The sequence below is a fragment of the Kogia breviceps genome, chromosome 4 (assembly GCF_026419965.1).
Source record: "Kogia breviceps isolate mKogBre1 chromosome 4, mKogBre1 haplotype 1, whole genome shotgun sequence".
NCBI classification, from domain to species: Eukaryota; Metazoa; Chordata; class Mammalia; order Artiodactyla; family Physeteridae; genus Kogia; species Kogia breviceps.
Window position 1 is genome coordinate 60,630,369 of NC_081313.1, and position 23,822 is coordinate 60,654,190.

Below are 23,822 nucleotides of genomic sequence, written 5' to 3' on the forward strand. Positions count from 1 at the left end.
TATTTTCTTGTGCTCGATACTCAGGTATATTTCTCATACCATAGGCTGAGTGGTTTAAACAACAGATGTTTAGTTTCTCACAACTCTGAAGGCTAGAAGTCCAAGACCAAGGTGCCATCAGCGTTAGTTTCTGGGAAGCTTCTCTCCATGGCTTGTAGATGGCTGCCTTCTTGCTGTGTCCTTTTAAAAAAAATTTTATTTTTTAATTTATTTTAAAATTTTTGTCTGCGTTGGGTCTTTGTTGCTATGCACGGGCTTTCTCTAGTTATGGTGCTTCTCATTGCAGTGGCTTCTCTCGTTGTGGAGCACAGGCTGTAGGTGCACAGGCTTCAGTAGTTGTGGCTCTCAGGCTCTAGAGCGCAGGCTCAGTAGTTGTGGCTCATGGGCTTAGTTGCTCCACAGCACGTGGGATCTTCCCGGACCAGGGTTTGAACCTGTGTACCCTGCATTGGCAGGCGGATTCTTAACCACTGTGCCACCAGGGAAGCCCTTGCTATGTCTTTATAGGGCCTTTTCTCTGTGTGCTCATGGAGAGCTCTATGGTGTCTCTTCTTCTTCTAAGGGCACCAGTCCTATCAGATTAGGGCCCCACCCTTATAACCTCATTAATCTTAATTACCCCCTTAAAAGCCCTATCTCCAAGTATAGTCATTGAGGGTTAAGACTTCAACCTTTGAATCTTGGGGGGCACACTTCAGTCTATAACATCAGGCAAATGTTGCAAGTTTAAAAAAAAATATATATATATATATATATTGGGGCTTCCCTGGTGGCACAGTGGTTGAGAGTCCTCCTGCCGATGCAGGAGACATGGGTTCGTATCCCGGTCCGGGAGGATCCCACATGCTGCGGCGCAGCTGGGCCCGTGAGCCATGGCTGCTGAGCTTGCACGTCTGGGGCTTTTGCTCCGCAACGGGAGAGGCCACAACAGTGAGAGGCCCGCGTACCGCAAAAGTAAATAAATAAACGTAAATAAATAAATAAATATATACCTTTGAAGTGCACAGCTTGCTGGTTTGGGCAAAGTATGCAATCACAGAATATGCCCATGAATCGTTACCACAGTCTAGATATAGAACAGTTCTGTCATCCCATCCCTTGTGCTCCTGCCCAGTCAGTTCTCAACCCCACCATAGACTTCAAGTAGTCACTTGTCTTCTTTTTATTCCAGTAGACTAGATTTATCTTTTTTAGAATTTAATATCAAGAAAATCATACATGAGCCTTTTGTGTCCCTCTTCTTTCACCCAGTGTAATGATTTTGAGATTCATCCATATTACTGTGTATATCAATTAGTTTGTCACATTTTATCATTGAGTTGTATTCTGTTTTACGGATGTACTACAATTTATTTACTCACCTGGTAATGAACATTTGGGTTATTTCCAGTTTGGGGCTATTATTTTAAGCGCTGCTCTAGACAAGCCTCTGGGCATATATTTTCATTTCTCTTGGGTGAGTGCCTAGAATTGAAATCTCATGGTTGTAAGGTAAGTGTATGTTTAATAAGAAACTGTCAGACTGTTTACATTCCCAGCAGCAATGTATGAGAGTTCCAGTTGTTCCACATCCTTGTTGTCACTTGGTATTGTCAGCCTCTTCCATTTTTAGCCATTTTAGAAGATGTATAGCGATATCTCATTGTGGCTTTATTTGCATTTCACTAATGACTAATAATGATGCTGAGCATTTTTTTTCATGTGCTTACTGGCTATTTTAATGTCTTGTATTGTGAAGTGTCTGTTCCAAACTTTGTGCCCAATTTTTAATTGAGTTGTCTTTTGGTTATTGATTGTAAGAATTCTTTATATATTCTGGATACATCTTTGAATATATATTTCTTCCAGTCTGTGGCTTGCCTTTTTATTTTCTTAAAATTATCTTCAAAGGAGCACACTTTTGTTGAATTCCAGTTTATCAAGTTTTTTTTCTTTTATGGGTTATGTATTTTACATTCTTTCTAAGTAATCTTTGCCTCCCTGAAGTTCATAAAGATTTTATCCTGTGTTTAGTTTTAGCTTCTTTAGTTCTATGATCTATTTCTCATTAATATTTGTGTTTGGTGTAAGGTAAGGGATGAGGGTTGCTTGTTTGTGTTTTGTTTTTGTATATGGATATCCAGTCATTCCACCACCATTTGTTGAAAAGGTTGTATTTCTCCATTGAAGTATCTTGGCACTTTCATTGCAAATTAATTGACTCTCATAACCTGAGTCTGTATGTGGACACTATCCTTATGACAATACCACTCTGTCTTGATTACTATAGCTTTATATTAAATCTCAAAATCAAGTATTGTTGATCTTCCAACTTTGTTCTTTTTCAGAATTCATTTGGCTATTCTGGGTCTTTTGCATTTCTACACAAATTTTAGAATCACCTAGACAGTTTCTAACAACAACAACAAAACCTGCTGGGGTTTTGATTAGAATTGTATTGAATCTATTGATCAATTGAGAGAGAATTGACATCTCAGCAATATAAAGTCTTCTGATACAAGAATATTATATGTATCTGTTTATTAAGGACTTCTTAATTTCTCTCAGCAGTGTTTTATAGCTTTCAATGTGGAGATCTAGAGAGAAACTTTTATGCTTTTTAATATAATTGTAAATAGTATTTTAAATTTCAATTTCCAATTGTTCATTGTTAGTATATAGAATACAATTGATTTTTGATTGTTGACCTGTATCCTGTAATTTTGCTAAATTCACTTGTTAGTTCTAGTAGCTTTTTCTGTAGAGTCTTTTGGATTTTTTATGTGCACAACTATGTTGTCTGTGAATAAATAAAGTTCTACTTCTTCCTTTCCAATCTGAGTATTTTTCTTTCTTTTTATCTCTTTATTGTGCTGGATAGGGCCTCCAGTATAGATTTGGTGATAGTGCACATCTGTGCCTTGTTCCTGATCCTATTTTCCTCATTTCACTTTTAAGTAGGATGATAGCCGTCAGTTTTTCATAGACTTTTTAAAAATCAGATTGAAAAATATCCTTTCTACAGATGATTTATTGAGAGTTCTTATCATGAATAGGTAACAAATTGTCAAATGCTTTTCCTACATCTATTGAGATGATGGTTATGTTTTTTCTTTTATTCTATTAAAGTAGTGAATTATATTGATTGATTTTTTTTATTGTGGTAAATGCACATAACATAATATTCACAATTTAAACCATTTTAACGTATACAATTCAGTGCTGTTAAATATGTTTACAATGTTGTGCAACCACCTCTACTCTTTAGGTCCAGAACATTTTGCTCTCTCTAAAAGGAAAGCCCATGCCCATTAGGCAGTCACTCCCCATTCACATCTTCCTCCAGCCCCTGGCAACAACTAATCTGCTTTCTGTCTCTGGATATTTCATATAAATAGAAACATAGTATATGGTCCTTGTGTTCGGCTTCTTTTACTTAGCATAATGTCGTTTTTTAGCATAATGTCGTCAGGGTTCATCCATGTTGCAGTATGTATCCGCACTTCATTATTTTTTTATGGCTGAATAATATTCAATTGTATAGATATACCATGTTTTGTTTATCCATTCATCTGTTGATGAATATTTGGGTTGTTTCCACCTTTTGGCTATTGTGACTAGTGCTGCTATCAACATTCATGAAAAGGTTTTCGAACATCTGCTGTCAATTCTTTGGGATATATACCTAGGAGTAGAATTTCTGAGTTATATGGTAACTCTGTGTTTAACTTTTTGAGGAATTGCCAAACTGTTTTCCATAGCAGTTTCACCATTTTACATTCCCACCAGCAACAATGTATAAGGGTTCCAGTTTCTCCACATCATTACTAACACTTGTTATTTTTCTTTTTAAAAAAGTTTTAGCTATCCTAGTTCTTATGAAGTGACGTCTTATTGTGGTTTTTGAATTGCATTTCCCTAATTCACTTGTTGGCCGTTTGTATGTCTTCTTTGGAGAAATTTCTGTTCAAGTCCTTTGCCCCCTTTTCCTTTGGGTTGTTTGTCTTTATGTAGTTGAGTTGTAGAGTTCTTTATATATTCTGGATCGTTAACCCTAATTAGGTATATGATTTCAAATAGTTTCTCCCATTCTGTGGAGTGTCTTTTCACTTCCTTGATAGTGTCCTTTGATGTACAAAAGTTTTTAATTTTGATGAAGTCAAATTTATCAGTTTTTCTTTTGTTGCTTGTACTTTTGGTATTGTATTTAAAAAACCTTTGCCAAATCCAAGATCATGAAGATTTGTCTCTATGCTTTCTTCTAAGAATAATTTTAGCTTTTAAATTTGTCTATGATGCATTTTTAGTTTTTATATATGGTGTGAAGAAGGAGTCCAACTTCATTCTTTTGCACACTGATCGAATTTTGAATGTGAAACTAACTTTGCATTCCTGGGACACATACAACTTGGTCATGGTATACTATTTTTTAAAATATATTGCTGGGTTTGATTTGCTAAATTTTGTTAGGGTTTTTGCATCTATGTTCAGAGATATATTTGCAATCTTCTTTTCTTATAATGTCTAGCTTTTTTATTTTTAAATTTTTTTTGCTTTGGTATCTGGATAATTCTAGCCATATAATATGAATTATGAAGGACTTCCTATTGCTCAATTTTATGAAAATGTTTGTGTAATGTTGGTATTATTTATTCCTTGTGAGTTTTATAGGCTTTACCAGAGAATGTTTCTGAGACTGCAGTTTTCTTTGTAAGCAAATTTTAAACACAAATTCAGTTCCTTTAGGGAAATTTAGATTTAAAAATATTTTTTCTTGAGTGAGTTTTGTACTTTGAGTGTTTATAGGAATATGTCCATTTTATCTAAATTATTAATTTATTCACATAAATTTGTTTGCAATATTCTCTTCTTACCCTTTTAATGCCTGTAGGGTGACTGATGTCAACAACTGGTGTTGTCTGTCTTTTTTTATTGTCCAATCTTGCTAGAGGTTTATTAATTTTGTTGATCTTTCTAAAAACCAGCTTTTTTATATATTGAGTTTGTCTATTGTTTATTTGTCACCTACATGTTAATTTCTGCTTTTATATTTATTATGTCCTTCTTTCTTCTTAGTTTAGATCTAATTTGCTCTTTCTTTTTCCCTAGACTCTTAAGTGGAATCTTAGCTCACTGGATTTGGACCCTTCTTCTAACAAAAGCTTTTAAAGCCATATATTTCCCTTTAAGTACCACTTTAGCTGCATCTACAAGGTTCGATTTCTTTTCATTTTTATTCAGTTCAAATATTTTCTAATTTCCCTTGTGCTTATTTGACTTATGGGTTACTTAGAAGTATGTTGTTTAATTTCCAAATATATCTGGATTTTTCAGATAATTTTGTTATTGAGTTCTACTTTAAATCCACTGTGATCAGAGAACATTCTGTGTATGAGTTCAATATTTTAAATATATTGAGACTTTTTTATGGATTAGCCTGTAGTATATCTTGGTGAATGTTACATGTGTACCTTAAAAAATGTGCATTCTGCTCTTACTGAGTAGTAGGATAAATATAAATTATGCCAAGTTGACTAATGGTATTTTTATATACTTACTGATTCTTTTTCTATTTGTTATATCAGTTTCTGCAAGAGGAAGTTTCCAAGTATAATTGTGGATTTGTTTATTCCTCTTTTCAGTTTTATCAGTTTTTGATTAATGTATATTGAAACTCTGTTATTGAGTGCTTTCATATTTAGGATTGTTATGTCTTCTGGATGAACTGACCCCTTTATCATAATGAAATGCCCTTGGTATTCCTGAGTATAGCTTGTTCTGAAATCTACTTTATGTGATATCATTATAGACACTCCAGCTTTCTTATCTTTAGTATTTGCATGGTATGTCTTATTCTATCCTATTACGTTTAACTAATCTGGGTCTTTATATTTAAAGTAGACTTTTTTTTTTTTTTTTTTTTTTTTTTTTTTTGCTGTACGTGGGCCTCTCACCGCTGTGACCTCTCCCGTTGCGGAGCACATGCTCCGGATGCGCAGGCTCAGTGGCCATGGCTCACGGGCCCAGCTGCTCTGCGGCATGTGGGATCCTCCCGGATCCGGGCCACGAACCTGTATCCCCCGCACTGGCAGGTGGACTCTCAACCACTGCACCACCAGGGAAGACCCTAAAGTAGATTTTTTAAGATAATATATACTTGGTGTAGTTATTGTGCTTGGATCATTTACATTTAATGTAATTAGTAATCACAATAATTTAATTAAAATATCTCTATGGTAGGATATAAGGCTATCACATTAATATTTGTTTTCTATTTTTTGCATCTACTCTTTTTCCCTCTTTGCATTCCTTTGTGTTGAGTAATTTTAATGATTTTATTTCATATTAGTTACTTCTGTGTTTCTTTTCTTAGTAATTGCTCTTAGATTTACAGTATATACTTTTAAAGTTATCATAATGTACTTTCAAATAATATTATGTTCCTTAGTGTTTAATGCAAGAATCCTACAGTATACTTCCATGTACTCCCTCCCATTCTTTGTGCTATTTTTGCATTTTACTCCTACATATTTTATAAATACCACAATAATTGCTATTATTTTTGCTATAAAGTTAATTATCTTTTAAAAGCAATAAAAATTTTTAAAAAGTATTTTATATTTACCCTCATATTTACAGACATTCCTTGGAGATATTGCGGGTTTGGTTCCAGACCACTGCAATAAAGCGGATATTACAATAACACGAATCACGTGAATTTTTTTGTTTCCCAGTGCCTATAAAATTTCTGTTTACACTATACTGTAGTCTAGTAAGTGTGCAATAGCACTACGTCTGAAAACAATGTACATACTTTAATTTAAAAATATTTTGTTGCTAAAAATTGCTAACCATCAGATGAGCCTACAATGAGTTGTAATAGTAACATCAAAGATCACTGATCACAGATCAGCATAACAAATATAATAATAATGAAAACATTTGAAATATTGCTAAAATTACTAAATTGTGACACAGAGACACAAAATGAGCAAACTGGAAAATTGGCACTGATAGATTTGCTTGCTGCAGGGTAGCTAGAAACCTTCAATTTGTAAAAATGCACTATCTGCAAAGTGCAGTAAAGCAAAGCACAATAAAACAAAGGGTGCCTGTATCATTTTAATGATATTCATTTATTTGTGTGTATTCAACTTTCTAACTGGTCTCATTTTCCTTCTGCTTAAAGAACTTTTAAAACTTTTCTTGTAATGCATAATTGCTGGTGATGAATTCTCTCAATTGCTGTTTGTCTGAAAAAGTCTTCATTTACCTTCATTTTTTTGAATGATTTTTTTTCTGCATAGGCTGACAGTTTCTTCTTTTTTTTAAACATCTTTATTGGAGTATAATTGCTTACAAGACTGTGTTAGTTTCTGCTTTATAACAAAGTGAATCAGTTATACATATGTCCTCATATCTCTTCCCTCTTGCATCTCCCTCCCTCCCACCCTCCCTATCCCACCCCTCTAGGTGGTCAGAAGTACTGAGCTGATCTCCCTGTGCTATGCGACGGCTTCCCACTAGCTATCTGTTTTACCTTGGGTAGTGTATATATGTCCATGCTACTCTCTCACTTTGTCCCAGCTTATTCTTCCCCCCGCCCCCGTATCCTCAAGTCCATTCTCTAGTAGGTCTGTGTCTTTTTTTTTTTTTTTTATGGTATGCGGGCCTCTCTCTGTTGTGGCCTCTCCCGTTGCAGAGCACAGCCTTTGGACTTGCAGGCTCAGCGGCCATGGCTCACGGGTCCAGCCGCTCCGCAGCATGTGGGATCTGCCCGGACCGGGGCATGGACCCGTGTCTCCTGCATCAGCAGGTGGACTCTCAACCACTGTGCCACCAGGGAAGCCCTGGGTCTGTGTCTTTATTCATGTCTTGCCCCTAGGTTCTTCATGACCATTTTTTTTTTTTTTTAGATTCCATATATATGTGTTAGCATACGGTATTTGTTTTTCTCTTTCTGACTTACTTCACTCTGTATGACTCTAGGTCCAGCCACCTCACTACACATAACTCAATTTCGTTTCTTTTTATGGCTGAGTAATATTCCATTGTATATATGTGCCACATCGTCTTTATCCATTCATCTGTTGGTGGACACTTAGGTTGCTTCCATGTCCTGGCAATTGTAAATAGAGCTGCAATGAACATTTTGGTATATGACTCCTTTTGAATTATAGTTTTCTCAGGGTATATGCCCAGTAGTGGGATTGATGGGTCATATGGTAGTTCTATTTTTAGTTTTTTAAGGAACCTCCGTACTGTTCTCCATAGTGGCTGTATCAATTTACATTCCCACCAACAGTGCAAGAGGGTTCCCTTTTCTCCACACCCTTTCCAGCATTTACTGTTTGTAGATTTTTTGATGATGGCCATTCTGACCGATGTGAGATGATATCTCATTGCAGTTTTGATTTGCATTTCTCTAATGATTAATGATGTTGAGCATCCTTTCATGTGTTTGTTGGCAATCTGTATATCTTCTTTGGAGAAATGTCTATTTAGGTCTTCTGCCCATTTTGGGGCTGGGTTCTTTGTTTTTTTGATATTGAGCTGCATGAACTGCTTGTAAATTTGGGGGATTAATCCTTTGTCAGTTGTTTCATTTGCAAATATTTTCTCCCATTCTGAGGGTTGTCTTTTCATCTTGTTTATGGTTTCCTTTACTGTGCAAAAGCTTTAAGTTTCATTAGGTCCCACTTGTTTATTTTTGTTTTTATTTCCATTTCTCTAGGAGGTGGTTCAAAAAGGATCTTGCTGTGATTTATGTCATAGAGTGTTCTGCCTATGTTTTCCTCTAAGAGTTTTATAGTGTCTGGCCTTACATTTAGGTCTTTAATCCATTTTGAGCTTATTTTTGTGTATGGTGTTAGGGAGTGTTCTAATTTCATTCTTTTACATGTAGCTGTGCAGTTTTCCCAGCACCACTTATTGAAGAGGCTGTCTTTTCTCCATTGTATATTCTTGCCTCCTTTATCAAAGATAAGGTGACCATATGTGCGTGGGTTTATACCTGGGCTTTCTATCCTGTTCCATTGATATGTGTTTCTGTTTTTGTGCCAGTACCATACTGTCTTGATTTCTGTAGCTTTGTAGTGTAGTCTGAAGTTCAGGAGCCTGATTCCACCAGCTCCATTTATCTTTCTCAACATTGCTTTGGCTGTTTGGGGTCTTTTGTGTTTCCATACAAATTGTGAAATTTTTTGTTCTAGTTCTGTGAAAAAATGCTAGTGGTAGTTTGATAGGGATTGCCTTGAATCTGTATATTGCTTTGAGTAGTAGAGTCATTTTCACATTGTTGATTCTTCCAATCCAAGAACATGGTATATCTCTCCATCTATTTGTATCATCTTTAATTTCTTTCATCAGTGTCTTATAGTTTTCTGCATACAGGTCTTTTGTCTCCTTAGGTAGGTTTATTCCTAGATATTTTATTCTTTTTGTTGCAGTGGTAAATGGGAGTGTTTTCTTAATTTCACTTTCAGATTTTTCATCATTAGTATATAGGAATTCAAGACATTTCTGTGCATTAATTTTGTATCCTGCTACTTTACCAAATTCATTGATTAGCTCTAGTAGTGTTTTGGTAGCATCTTTAGGATTCTCTATGTATAGTATCATGTCATCTACAAACAGTGACAGCTTTTCTTCTTCTTTTCTGATTTGGATTTCTTTTATTTCTTTTTCTTCTCTGATTGCTGTGGCTAAATCTTCCAAAACTATGTTGAATAAGAGTGGTGAGAGTGGGCAACCTTGTCTTGTTCCTGATCTTAGAGGAAATAGTTTCAGTTTTTTACCATTGAGGATGATGTTGGCTGTGGGTTTGTCATATATGGCCTTTATTATGTTGAGGAAAGTTCCCTCTATGCCTACTTTCTGCAGGGTTTTTATCATAAATGGGTGGTGGATTTTGTCGAAAGCTTTCTCTGCATCTATTGAGATGATCATATGGTTTTTCTCCTTCAATTTGTTAATATGGTGTATCACATTGATTGATTTGCGTGAAGAATCCTTGCATTCCAGGGATAAACCCCACTCTGCTGTGGTATATGATCCTTTTAATGTGCTGTTGGATTCTGTTTGCTAGTATTTTGTTGAGGATTTTTACATCTTTGTTCTTCCATGATATTGTCCTATAGTTTTCTTTCTTTGTGACATCTTTGTCTGGTTTTGGTATCAGGGTGATGATGGCCTCGTAGAATGAGTTTGGGAGTGTTCTTCCTGCTGCTATATTTTGGAAGAGTTTGAGAAGGATAGGTGTTAGCTCTTCTCTAAATGTTTGATAATTCACCTGTGAAGCCATCTGGTCTGGGGCTTTTGTTTGTTGGAAGATTTTTAGTCACAGTTTCAATTTCAGTGCTTGTGATTCATCTGTTCATATTTTCTATTTCTTCCTGGTTCAATCTTGGACGGTTGTGCATTTCTAAGCAGTTGTCCATTTCTTCCAGGTTGACAGTTTCTTCTTTCAGCACTTTAAAATAACCTTCCATTTTCTTCTGGATTTTTTAGTTTCTAATGAGAAGTCTTTCATTCTTATCTTTTTTCCTCTGTATTTATTATGCCCCTTTTCTGGCTTTTAAAGATTTTCTTTTTATCAGTTTTTCTAGAATTATATTGTGTCTTGGCATGGTTTTCTTTTGGTTTATCCTGCTTAAGGTTTGTTGAATTTCTTATATTTGTTGAGTCACCGGGGCTCTTTTAGTTTTCTTTTAGCTTTCTCTCTCTGTTTGCTTTAATTTGAATAGTTTTAATTAGCATGTTTTCCGGTTCACCAATCTTTTCTACTACAGTGTCTAATATGCTCTTAGTCCTATCTAGTGACTATTTGATTTCAGAACTTGAATTTTTTATTTTTAGTACTTGATTCCTTTTTAACATCTCTTCTTTTTAAAAAAATTATCTTCTCACAATGTTTATGTTTTCCTTTCATTACTTGGACATTAGTTATAGTGGCTCTTTTAATGTTCTTATCTGTTAATTCCAATATTTCTCTTATTTCTGTTTCCATTTGCTGGTCTTATGGTTATTGGCCGTATTTCCTACTTAGCATACCTAGTAATTTCAATTGTGTGTTAGACATTTTGTATGTTATATTGTTGAGTGTTTAGATTTTGTTTTCTTTAAAGAATGTTGGATTTTGTTTTGGCGGACAATTAAGTTAATTTTGGTTCAATTTGACCCTTTAAAGGATTGTTTTTAAGCTTTTAAATGTATATCTGGAGTAGTCTTTTCCAAGCACTCTTTAACCTTATTATTAAAGCACGACTCACTGGGTTTTCCAGTAAATTTTTGAGTGATCAGCAAGGACTTTCTATTCTGGCTGGTGAGAACTTGGATGGCTTCCAGTTCTTTGTGAGCTCTGAATTGTTCAGCTTACAGCTTTCCAGTCACTCTCTTCCTGGTCTGTGGAATTTTACCCTATTCATGCTTGTCTTAGTATTTAGTAAACTTTCAAGTATTCCTCAGTACTCTTTATATATATGGTTTCCTCTTTCTGAAACTCTGTCTCATAAATGCCATCCACAAAAGGCTCTCCAAACTCTGATTTCTGTTACCTCAAGTCAATGACACCACTGGACTCTGGCTGGGACTCCTTCCCTGCCCCAAGGTATGGAATACATCTCCAGGATAAAAGGTAAGGTAATATTGTATACCTCATCTGTTTTCTTCCTCTTAGGGATGACAGTCCTGAGCTACCTATTGTCCAATATCTGAAAATAATTGTTTTGTATATTTTATCTGTTTTTTTAGTTGTTAATGGAAGAAGGGTAAATTTGGTCCCTGTTTCTTCATCACAGCCAGAAGTAAGTCCACGCTACAAATATTTATTCATGATCCTACACAAAAGGTTGTCATCTTGAATGTGATTCTATTTGAAGATATGCTCTGAGATATTTTGTGTTCTTTTTTCTTCATTCTTCTATAATTTAAAATATAAACAATGGATATTACAAAGAAATTTGGAAGAACTGTACTACATAGTTTATAATTGTGAAATTGTCTGTCCCACAGTGGCTTCTATGCCTATTTTCCTTTTCCCACACATCCTCTCCAAATAGATCTCATATGACTTTCTGATACAATGTTTAGGCTCTGAAATGACTCTCAGACCTTTCTCAGGGGAAATTTCTAAGCACCTGATAGCTGGGGTTCTAATAATGGCCATTCATATCTTGCTTCCTACATTTCCTAAGAATAGAGGTTACTTGAAGTTGTGGCATCTCTAACTCATTATTATATATGTTTTATACTTGTACATATAGGAGAATATAGTAAAAGTACAATTAATGTGGAAATGTATGCCATCTGAATTATAATAAGCTATGTCTTTCTTATAAAACTTTCTAGTTTAGTGCTTAAAATGTCTTATAAATGTATAGACTTTGTGGCTGGGCTGTATCTCTCTCAAAAGTGTTAAGAAAGGGGAAATCGTAAATCCTGGCTTGATTCCTTAATTTAACAACATGAGACAATTCTCATACTATATTTCTCCTAATGTGTCATTTTCATTTCTAAAATCTAGGATTGTTTTTTCCTTTTGAAGTTGATGTTTATGTTGGTGATTTCAAAAAAATCCCCCATTAAGAAGCACCTGAATCTTATCTTTTAGATCTCAGTGAGAAATACAGTACATATTGCCTAAACCAAATATATATATATATAAATCCTACATAGCCCTTAAATATATATGTGTGTATATATATATATATATGTATATATATATATATATATATACACACATATATATTTAAGGGCTATGTAGGATTTTTATAACTTATAAAAAGTTTTATGACTCCATGCTCAACAGAAACCAAGTAATTATTTAGCCATGCTAGGTGGGACTTCAGGTTAATGGTAAACAGAAAGGAGATGCTGAAAGATTTCATATCCAAAGGCAGAAGAAGAGAAGTATACAGAGATACACCATGCATGCAGAAATTGTGTACAGAGACAAAACATGTAAAGCATAGCACTTACATAGTAAGCCACCTCCTAAGTAGTAGACGTTGGTATTGTTGTTATTCAGCCAGTGTTCTGAAACTAATTTTATTTGCTTTGTGTAGTTACACTGGCTTGAATTCACACTATCTTCCTCCTCCTACTCCCTAGGACACTGCTTTCCAGAACTTTACTTATTGTTCCTGAAAGTTAGTGAACGTTTGTCTTCCTAGGCTTCAACACTATATATCAAGAAAAAGAAAACCAAGTATTCTACTGGAAATTTATCTAGCTCTGCTGGTGTGCATTTAAACATAAAGTTTACTTCTGTAAGTTCCCCTGCCCCCCGCCCATGCCACAGCATGCTGCCATGTCTCAGAAAGGGTGAAGACTCTTGAGAACCTGTCCTAAGAAGTCCCTGGCTTGGAGGGGCATCACTGAAACCCACAACCTTACAATTGTTATAAATTGCCAGATGATAGTGTTTTGTTACATTGCTTTGTATAATTAACAGGTTTATGCACAAGTTATATTATGCTTCAGAAAACAAAACATCACAGGTAAAGGGTTGTGGTTTTTTTTTTTTTTGTCATTGTTTTTGTTTTGTAATATTGTTCTTTTATGTATAGCAGTGGTTTTCAAAGTGTGACCTGGGGCTTCCCTGGTGGCGCGGTGGTTGAGAATCCGCCTGCCGATGCAGGGGACACGGGTTCGTGCCCCGGTCCGGGAAGATCTCACATGCCGCGGAGCGGCTGGGCCCGTGAGCCAAGGCCACTGAGCCTGCGCGTCCGGAGCCTGTGCTCCGCAACGGGAGAGGCCACAACAGTGAGAGGCCCGCGTACCACACACACAAAAAAATGTGACCTGGTATCAGGAGCATTAGCATCATCTCGGAACTAGTTACAAATAAAAATTCTCAAGCCCTGCACTCTGTTTTAGGCAATTTTGATGTATGCTAAAGTTTGACAGCTGCTGGTGTGGAGAACCCTGCAAAGGCTCCTATATCTGACTTAATTTATTATAAGCCACATCATATGAGGTATGAAGAAGTAATCAGTCATGCCCCCAGCTACTGTTGCCTAGGCGATGTTTAATGGTGTAACACAGGAAGTGCCACGCTGCTGAGCAAATGTCAGGCTCCGAGAAGGAAGAGCCTTTCTGCCAAAATCCCTTCTAGAACACCTCCCTTCACAGCCCTAGCAGCCCAAGGGAGAGGATTAAGACATCAGAACCACAGAAGGTGCTAAGGCAGGGCCCTTGGGCTGATCTGCAGCCTTGAGGCACCTTTAGCTAGTTAAGAGGGAAAATCCCAGGGCTCAAAAGCTGTCCTCGAAGCGGAAGTATCAAAAGACCGAATTTAGCAATCTGGACATGAAGCAAGAAACTCATATCCCTGTGTAGACCAGACTGTAGGGAAACCCAAGGACGTCTTGGCAAAGAGACTGTATTCTTAGCTGCACTGGCAAAGGACGGCCATGATCTTGTTAGTGTGGAGGACCTAGAAGCTGACATGCCTTCTCACTGTGTGGCTGATACGGCCTTTTCTCTGTGTGTGAGCCTGGAGAGAGAGAGAGAAAGCGCTCTGGTGTCTCTTCCTCTTCTTATAAGGAAACCGGTTCTATTGGATTAGGGCCTCACCCTTATGACCTCGTTTTACCGTAATTACCTCCCTAATGGCCCTATCTCCAAATCCAGAACAGTCCCTATTATCCTTTGCCTGGATTATTATAGCGCCTTACTGATCCTCATTCCAGACTCCCTTCACCAGTCCTTCTTGAGTATGCAACCAGATTCACCTCAGTAAGTTTGCACTTTTAAGGTACAGTCTTACTGAAAAAACCTCAGTGATTCCCAATGACTAGAATTTTGCCAAACTCCTTACTCTGGCATTTGGTTCCCTGGTAGGTCCAAGCCTACCTTGTCAGCCAAAATAATGCTATACTCTTCCCCCACACCACACACCTTTTGAATAACCTACTTCATTGTTCTTCAAGCATTCAGTTTGCGTGCCCACCTCTAGGCCTTTGCTCACATTATTCTGTCTGGAATGGCCTCTTTTCCACTTATTCAAATACCGCCCTTTCTTCCAAGTGCCTCACTCCTCAGTGACATCTTCTGCATCACTCCACCCACAGTGATCTTTCTCTCTGCGCTTGGATTATTTTTCCAAAGCAAGTGTTAACACACTTCTCTGGGTGTGTGTCTGTGTTCCTGATAGAACTGTCTGAGAGTGGGTACTGAGGAGCTTCCTTCTTTGCGTCCCTCTCAGGACCTGGCACAGTGGTGGGTGCTCAGTGTTCTTATTGCGTGGATTGGTGGATGGATAGATGACAAGACCGACACTCCTTTGGTAAGGTTTTTTGAGAATCTTAAATGTCATCTCCTCTGAGAAAACGTCCATAACCTACCCCCTCTCTATCCTATCAATGTATTTTGAATCCCTGTACAAACTTCACCACTACCAGAGAACTGTAGTGTTTGTCCTTCCAGTCCCCCCATTGTATTTTCACTCTATAGAAGAGACTGTTTCTGTCTTGTGTCCCGGTGCCTAGTTAGTGTCTGATACATGGTAGCCCCTCAGTTAATATTTGATGGAATGAATGAGTGAATGAATGACTTTAGCATCACATAGTGTAATGGAATCTTTTGGAGCTTAGCAAAGTGTGTGTACACATAGAGGAGGACCTGCTTAAAAACCTGAAACTTTTCTTTTTTTATTACCTATGAAGCATTGAGGAAATGTCACACTAATTTAGAAACAAATGTGCTTTGCTTTATATATTATATAGCTTAAGTCAAATCAGAGTGAATTAATAATTTATACCCTGACTTAATACCCCCCCAAATTATAGTGCTGTAGGAAAGTATTCAATGAAGCCATGCAGTCTACTATTTTTTTTAGAAAGCCAATGTTCAATCGTTTGGCAAACACAAACTTATTTTGCAAGACAAGAATTTGTTTTCTAAATCTAGATTTTCACATGGGGAGTTTCCTTAAGGGTGGTAGGACCTACATTGACTTCCTCTACATATAGGAGAATTTTCAGTCTTCCATTTTCTATCTTCTTTCTTCCCCTTCCAATCTTACCATCCCCACTTCAGGAGACACTGTCTAGTTATCTCATCTGCTCACTGTCTTTTGGATCCACCAAGGTAAATTCTGCCTCTGTGCCTTTGCTCATACTGTTCCCCTTGCTTGAAAAGTCCTCAACCTCTGGTTGAGGTCCAATTGACATGTCCCCTTCTCCAGCAAGCCTTCCACAATTGTCATAACTACTAAAAAAAATTGCCGGTACTGCTCATTTTTGCTCTTATGCCTTGAGTGTCAGCTCATGTATTATGCTCTGTCACTTCTTGTGTGTAAGTCTCATCTCCCTGATTGCTCTAGAAGCTCCTTTGGAGTAGGACTGTACCTGGTGCTTCACTTGTATGTTCTTTTATGCCTGATACTCTTGTGAAATGTATTCACAAGATTTTTGGAAATGAATATTTCATTTTTCATAGCCTAACTATTTGAGTCCAGGAGAATTCTGAAGATGAGTAAAAAGAAGACTCTGGAGGCCCCTCTCCAGGGCTGATCCAGCCTGCTGCCGCACCCCCCAGGCCTCCCACCGTGGTGTTCTTGTTAATGGTCGGATCACTTTTGAGTACATGGATTCAGGGCCCAGTGTTCCGTGGATTCCATGTTTGATGATGTTAACCTAAAAAAGTCAGATGTTGGCTGAATCACCTTCCTGCGTCTCTTTTTGCATATTCTACAACTGGCTTGGGAGAACTATCCTATGGGCCAAACCTTCTCCTAAATTTCACTTGGTCTGTGGTAAAAGGTCCAAAAAGTGATACACTTACAGTTAAACATACAACTTACAACTTATTTTTACCTCCTTAAAAGAGCTGTAAATCCACTTGGTAGGAATATTTCACCATGAAAATGGTTCCCATGTCTTTTTTTGACTCTCATTTTCTTGTAGCCTCTGTACCTTTGTGTCTCCGTGCATCTGGTTTTGTATTTCCTTTGTAAATTACGGAGAAATTTGTAAAAAACAGAGAAATTATTTCTGTCTCCATTTATGTCTGATCCTTTTCCTTCTTTAATTTTTTCCATCTTCTACCTTCTGTCTGAAAGAAAAAAAATCAGTGGGAGTCCATAAAAGAAAATATAGTTAGCTAGGGAGTTCCCTGGTGGTCCAGCGGTTGACTCCATGCTCCCAATGCAGGGGGCCTGGGTTCCATCCCTGGTCAGGGAACTAGATCCCACATGCGTGCCACAACTAAGAGCCCACATGCCGTAACTAAAGGTGCCACACTCAGCAATGAAGATCCTGCGTGCCGCACTATGATCTGGTGCAGCCAAATAAATAAATAAATATTTAAAAAAATACTTAACTAAAATATTTTTGAGGAGAGAATTAAGAAACATGATGCTTATTCATGTACATTATTTTTGTATTTGGTGAAATAGTTTTTTAAAAATTAATTAATTAATCAATTTATTTATTTATTTATTTATGGCCGTGTTGGGTCTTTGTTGCTGTGCGCGGGCTTTCTCTGGTTGCGGCAAGCAGGGGCTACTCTTTGTTGTGGTGCGTGGGCTTCTCACTGCAGTGGCTTCTTTTGTTGTGGAGCACAGGCTCTAGGTGAGCGGGCTTCAGTTGTTGTGGCATGTGGGCTCAGTAGTTGTGGCTCGCAGGCTCTAGAGCACAGGTTCAGTAGCTGTGGTGCATGGGCTTAGTTGCTCTCCGGCACGTGGTATCTTCCTGCACCAGGGCTTGAACCCTTGTCCCCTGCACTGGCAGGCGGATTCTTAACCACTGCGCCACCAGGGAAGTCCCGGTAAAATAGTTTTTCACAAAAAGAAATTTGTCGTGCTCCAACTTCTTATCTGTATCACTTTATATTCACTTATGAACCTCAACAGATAGACATGCGTTTTAAATAGTTGTAATCAATCGACATATACTATATATAAATATTTAATCCATACACATTTAAATAGCGGTGTTCTGACTGCTAGTGTAGTTTGTTGAGCTATTACCTAAGTGTTTGATGTTTAGATTATCTCCGTTTTCATTATTGTAAATAGTGTTGCAACATCTTTGTATAAGTTATTGTTTTATTCTTTTGACTCTTTCTGATGTATATTGCCAAAAGGAGGATGAGCAGGTCAAGGCATTCACTGGCTTTAAAAACCAAAAACATAGAATATAACCCTCTACTCAATAAAGAAAAAACCCAAACCCCTTCCATTTTGAGGTATAACAGTTAAGAGATGAGAAAGACAGAAAAGGAAGAAATGAGAAAAAATCATTCATTCATTCAACAAATATTTCAGCATGTACTATATGCCAGGCACTAGGAATTTAGTCCATCAGTGAATAGGAAACCAAAAAATCCCTGCCGTAGTCAAGGCTACTCTCTAGTGGGGGAAGATAGAAAATGAACATAATAATAAATGAGCTAATTATATAATAAATTGGAAAGTGATAAGTGCTATGGAATAAGAAAAACAGAGCAGTCTGGGGCGGGGGGAAATCAGGCGTGGTGGGGGGACAGTGGAGGGATAAATAGGAGTTACTCAGATTTTCAGAAGGCAGCATCTGAGCAGAGACTTAAGGGAAGTGAGGAAGGTAGACCTGTCCTTTTTGACAGCATAAGAGGCAGAGGGAAGGGCTCCTGGCTAATATTGTGAGGTGTCTTGGGGAAAGAGCAAAGAGGTCAATGTGGCTGGAGAAGAGAGAGTGCTGGTGAGAGGGGAGAGAGCTCAAAATGGCCGGGCAGGGGCCACATCAGGTAGGATTTTGTAGGCTCTTGTAAGGACTTCAGCTTCTATTCTAGTCCCCCAAAGGAGGCCGTGGAGAGGCTACACTGGACTCACCTTCTTTGGACCTGCCCTTGACGCCTGCCTCCAAGTCTCTGGGATGGGATCAGGAAGCTGCTGTATTTCTGACAAATTCCTCAGGGTGATCCTGGTGAGCAGTTAGGTTGAGGACTACTCTTTCAGGTCAAAAATTCCACTGTTCTAAACTTAAAATAATTTAATAAAAGAAAGTAAAAATTTCACAGCATCCCCGAATGTTGGTGATTTAGAGACGTTGAAGATGATGTAGGAAATTGAGGCCCAGAGGTTAAGTGACTTGTTGGAGGTTACACAGCTATAAGAAGCAGCACTAGTTTCAAGTTCACCCTGAGTTCACTCTGAGTTCAGTGAACCTTCCACTGTGACAGGCCACCTAATAAACTGTATCGTTTCACTTATCAGGTGGTTAGACTTCCAGTAAGCTCCACCATTAGGAAGAAAGTTTGAATTCAGAGTTCTGTAAGGTTGATTGGTTGATTAAATGTTTGATTACCTAAAGATTAATCTGAAAGCTGCAATTGTTTTAACCTTTATGGTTAAGAATCACTGAAAATGTATTAGTCACATTTTATTCTTCTTTAGAGGAATTCTGGAAGAGTTATACCGATTTAGAATGGGAAGGGACCTTAATTGTTCAGGGTCTTGCAGTGCTTCTGGGTCATAATTCTGAAATCAGCTCTTGTTTGACATCAGTATAAAACATACAAGCCATTCAGCTGACCCTGGACATTTCTGAGGTTTAGAAGAAATTTCTGTTTTACTTCTCTGTTTGATTTCTTTCTTGGACATTGGCTGTAGCTAAATTTTCTTAACTCAAATTTTTTTATAATGTTGGTTTTTCTGGCCTTATTCTGTAACTTGAGCCTAAATTTTATCTGCAGTGTCTGAACTTGTAGACTTCGCGGTTATTGTGGAATGCACTGAAATTGTGACATGGGAATTGGTCCAGAAATCACTTACAGGAGCAAGAACTCAGGCCTCAGAGCTTAGCTAGGGAATGATTTCAGTTAAACCATTTTTCCTCCACTTGCACGCTTCTGCATGTTTCAGTGACCAGATTTGTGCCAGCGATGGGGGCAGGTTACACATTCCCACTGAGAACACTTGGTGGAGATTATAGGGATACATTATTTTTTTCCTTCCACTAAGCCAGAATTGGCAGTGGAAGCTTTGTCTGAGAAAGATACTGAAGCTATTGGCTGCTCTGGGAATGGGAGGAAGAATTTATAGCTAGTGCATTTCCCCCATTCCCTCTTCTGCTCCTGCAAAAACTCACATTTAGTGAAAGGCTCGGGTCCCAAGAAGTAACAGTCAGTTAACGTACTAAAGCAGCTCAGTCCTGTTCAATAGCCACCTAGGGGTTATTTACTTCTCTCAAGTCTTAATCTTTTTTTAAAAAATTATGCTTCTAATTTTTTTTTTCTTTTTGTCTAAATTTGCTTCTGGGTGACTTGTCCCTTCATGACTCAGCTCCTAATGTTCTCCACCAGAAGATTGGTTGTAATTTCTGTTTTATCATAGTCTTCTTGCCTTCAAAACCTCAGTGAGTGACTGGCCCTTTTCTCTTCTCTGGGAGGTTTCATTATAGTCACCACATTCCTAGAGAAAACTCTGAAGAAGTAGACATGGGGCAGGAGAATTAGCATGGCTCTAAATGTCAAAAAAGCCTGACATTGACTGGTAGCTCTGTGAAGGATAATGACTGAAATGGGTGTATATAAGAGAATCATAGAGAAACCTTAGGAACCGGTAACTCCTGACCTAACATTGCATCAGGGATTGGTATGGAGACTAGTGCTTTTGTAATTTAACTCTGATGATGTTTGCCCGGATTCTGAATGATCCCTTGGAAGTAGAGCAGATGGCAGCCATCAGGCTTAGGCCTATTTCAAATGGATGACTGTCCCTATATCTCAGTCTTGACCATTTAATGTGGTATTCTTACAGGCATGGATAGGGAAAAGGAAGCATGGAAGGGAACTGTGGTGGAAGCTATGATGCCAGGAAAGGACTTATTCCTTCAGCTGGAGGAGTGCTGCCGGAAGATCACCCTCTGCTCAGCCGTCAGTCTCATAAGGGGATTGCCTCAGCTGAAGAGAGCCACCTGGCCCAAGGCTACCGTGGTGGCCTGCAAGTAACTGCTGATCCATGTGAGTGTATAAAGGCCTATCCTCCGAGACCCAATTCAGGACAACTCTGATGCATCATCCAGTTTCAGGATTTTCCCTGCACGGTTGCCTGAGGCTTTTAGTGACGCTGTATTTCTAGCTCAGTTTCTCCCTGCTCAATCTCCACTCCCACTTCCAACTTCCCTCCCTGCCTCCCTTCCTTCCAGATGTTGATTAGGGTCCTTAGAGTATTTACTCATAAACCTTATGCCTGCTGAACACCATTTCAGGATCTGCTTCTTGGGGAGCCCAACCTGCACAGAAATTTCATGAGCAGTTTGTCCATTAGAAAATATAGCATAGACTTTCTCGGCATTTACTAGAGATACACTTTTTCATGTCATCAAATATATTTTTTAAAGAGACCAAAAGTTGGAAAGTTCTAGTGTTAAACTGAGAAGAGAAACAGAAGTAGAAGACTTAGGTTAGCTTAGCTTAGTTAGACTGGGTTAGGTTAGTTCTTTCTCCTCTGTGTATCTGAATTTGAGATTTGCTTCTCTGTGAAGGTTAGAAGCTGTAATATAAAGTCTTGATCCAGTCATTTCCAAATTTGATGTTATGGGGAGAGAGAGGGAGGGAGGAACCAAAAAAGTTATTTGAAATTGGACACTTCTTTGTGCTTTGCATTAGGACTCTGTGTTCTTGCCTTTAACCTTACAAGCAACTCTACTGTTGAGTCCTTCCTTGGACCATACATGTGATGCTGTGGCAGCAGGCAGGAATCACTCAAAGAACCAATGAATAAATGAGCAGTGGTTCCTCGAAGCGCTAACCCAGATTGCACAGCGGGGACGATGATAAGCAGCCTTCTTCTGAAGGTATTCTTGCTCCCCTCGAGTGAAGCTGTGTAGCCTCACTCAGGGGAGTGAGGGGAGGCAGTTTTGACTGCCCAGCCTGGGGTGTCAGGAAGAGCAGTGGACAACGGGAGGCTGGATGGAGTAGAAGCCAGGGTGAAAATTTAGTGACACCCAAGGAAGAGGTGAAAACTCTGGAGGAGAAATCCAAGAACCACACGAACAGCTTCTTTCTGTTCTTTCTTTGGATCTTAGAATTTGTGTGTTCAAGTGCTTGGTCCTCTGCAGGGCCTCCCGTCCCTTGGCATGACCTCCAGATGATGAGTAGCCATGGAATGGACTTCTTTTGAAGACTGGGTTGCCAGCCATCCAGCTCAGCCTTCAGAGTGCGTGGGGAAGCGGGGGACTATGGAGGCATGAATTCTCTCCTTAATGCTCTGAGTGTACTGGGAGGCAAGCAAGTCAGATGGGTGGGCATGGTCTGGAGGGTCCCTACAGGGCATCGTGGTGTTTTACTGGGATGTTACAACGTGTTGGTGAAAGGCGAGGAGCTTGTTGCGGGGCTCCCCAGGCTACACCGCCCTTCGGGGCCGGCCCGGGGGAGGGGTGCAGGAGGGAAGAGGGGCTGGGGAACCGGAGGGCGGCCCCGGGACGGGTGCAGGAGGGATGAGGCCTCTGGACAGCGGAGGAGGGGAGGGCGCCGAGGCGTGGTGCCCGCTGCCGCGCCCTGGGGCCCTGGGGGCCGAGCCGGGCGGCGGGCACTCTCTGCTCAGCCCTGGAGAGCGCGGGCGGGGCCGAGGGGCGCAGCGGGGCCCGAGTGGCGGCGGCTGCGGAGTGAGGGCGCCGCAGAGGAAGGCGGGCGGGAGGGAAGGAGGGAGGGAGACGCGCGCGCGGACCGAAAGTAGGGAAAGAGGTTCAGGCGGGCGGGCAGGCGGTGCTCTGGCCCAGGGGCCGCGGGAGCCCGGCGAGGTCGAGCTGGGCGGCGGCGCGGGCCGAGGGCGGAGGGGAGGGCGGAGGCGCAGGGAGCTCGTTTGGGGCGCCGCGGCGGGGAGGGTGGCGGCCACCCGTGCGCGCGGGGCGCTGTGTGTGCGCGCTCTCCCGCTCGGGGAAGAAGATGGCCCAGAAGGGAAAGTTGGGGTGACGCGCGCAGCCCCAGGAGGCTCGGCGAGGGGTGCCGCGGCGAGCCCGACGGAGCGGCGGCCAGACAGGCCGGGGGGCCAGCGGTCCGGGCGCCGCCGCAAAGGCGCCCGCCCCCTCACTGCAGGTGGCCGCCGCGGCGCTGGGGCCCGGTGGCCGGGGGCGCGGGCGGGCCCTCGAGGGAGCCCGGCCGAGGGATGGGCTGCGCCCCCAGCATCCACGTCTCGCAGAGCGGCGTGATCTACTGCCGGGACTCGGACGAGTCCAACTCGCCCCGCCAGACCACCAGCGTGTCGCAGGGCCCCGCGGCCCCCCTGCACGGCCTCTTCGTCCAGACCGACGCCGCCGACGCCATCCCCCCGAGCCGCGCGTTCTGGCCCCCCGGTGCCGCCCGCGGCCGGAGGGCCCGCGGTGAGCTGGGCAGCGGCAGCAGCGCGGGCTCCACGGCCCCCGCGGCGACCACCTGCAGGGGCCGGAGTCGCCACTGCTGCAGCAGCGCGGAGGCCGAGACCCAGACCAGCTACACCAGCGTCAAGGTAAACGCCGGGCGCCGGCCCGGGCTGGAAGGGGGCCGCCTGCCCCGTCCGGCGGGTAGGGGGCTCCGGCGGAGTTGAGTGGCCGTGACGTGGTTGGTTTGGGGAGGTTGTCACTAAGGAGGAGTTTACTTTTCATTTATGGGGGTGATGAGGACCCAGGAAATGTGAGCATTAAAGACCCCTGGAGGGGTCCAGGGTGCTGGTTCTGGGGCAACGGATGGAGAAGGGAAGCAGGTGGGCTGGCCCGTTTCTCACTGAGGTGGAGAAGGCTGGGCTGAGTCAACTCAGGAGGAGGGGTGGGCATCATTGAGAGCGTTTGGTGGCGAGTCCCATTGAATGAAATATGAGCTCCGGGCTGGATTTGCGTGGCTCGTAGGTGAATGGTGCAGACTCGGTGCAATGGTACTATAGT

At 40.6% G+C, this 23,822-nt stretch overlaps 1 protein-coding gene across 11 annotated transcripts in view; it reads left to right on the top strand.

Moving 5' to 3' along the window:
- Positions 1-23,822, top strand: part of PDE8B (phosphodiesterase 8B) — a 357,518-nt gene that overhangs the window by 48,096 nt on the left and 285,600 nt on the right. For 3 of the 11 annotated variants that reach the window (XM_059061375.2, XM_059061379.2, XM_059061376.2), the window contains exon 1: positions 22,992-23,410. The exons of 6 other annotated variants lie outside the window; for them this stretch is intronic. In XM_059061375.2, coding sequence (XP_058917358.1) covers positions 23,072-23,410 — 339 coding nt within the window. In that variant the 5' untranslated portion in view covers positions 22,992-23,071. Of the gene's footprint in view, positions 1-22,991; positions 23,411-23,603; positions 23,645-23,822 lie in introns of those variants that run through there. 2 more of the 11 variants (XM_067031186.1, XM_067031185.1) reach the window with 2 other exon arrangements.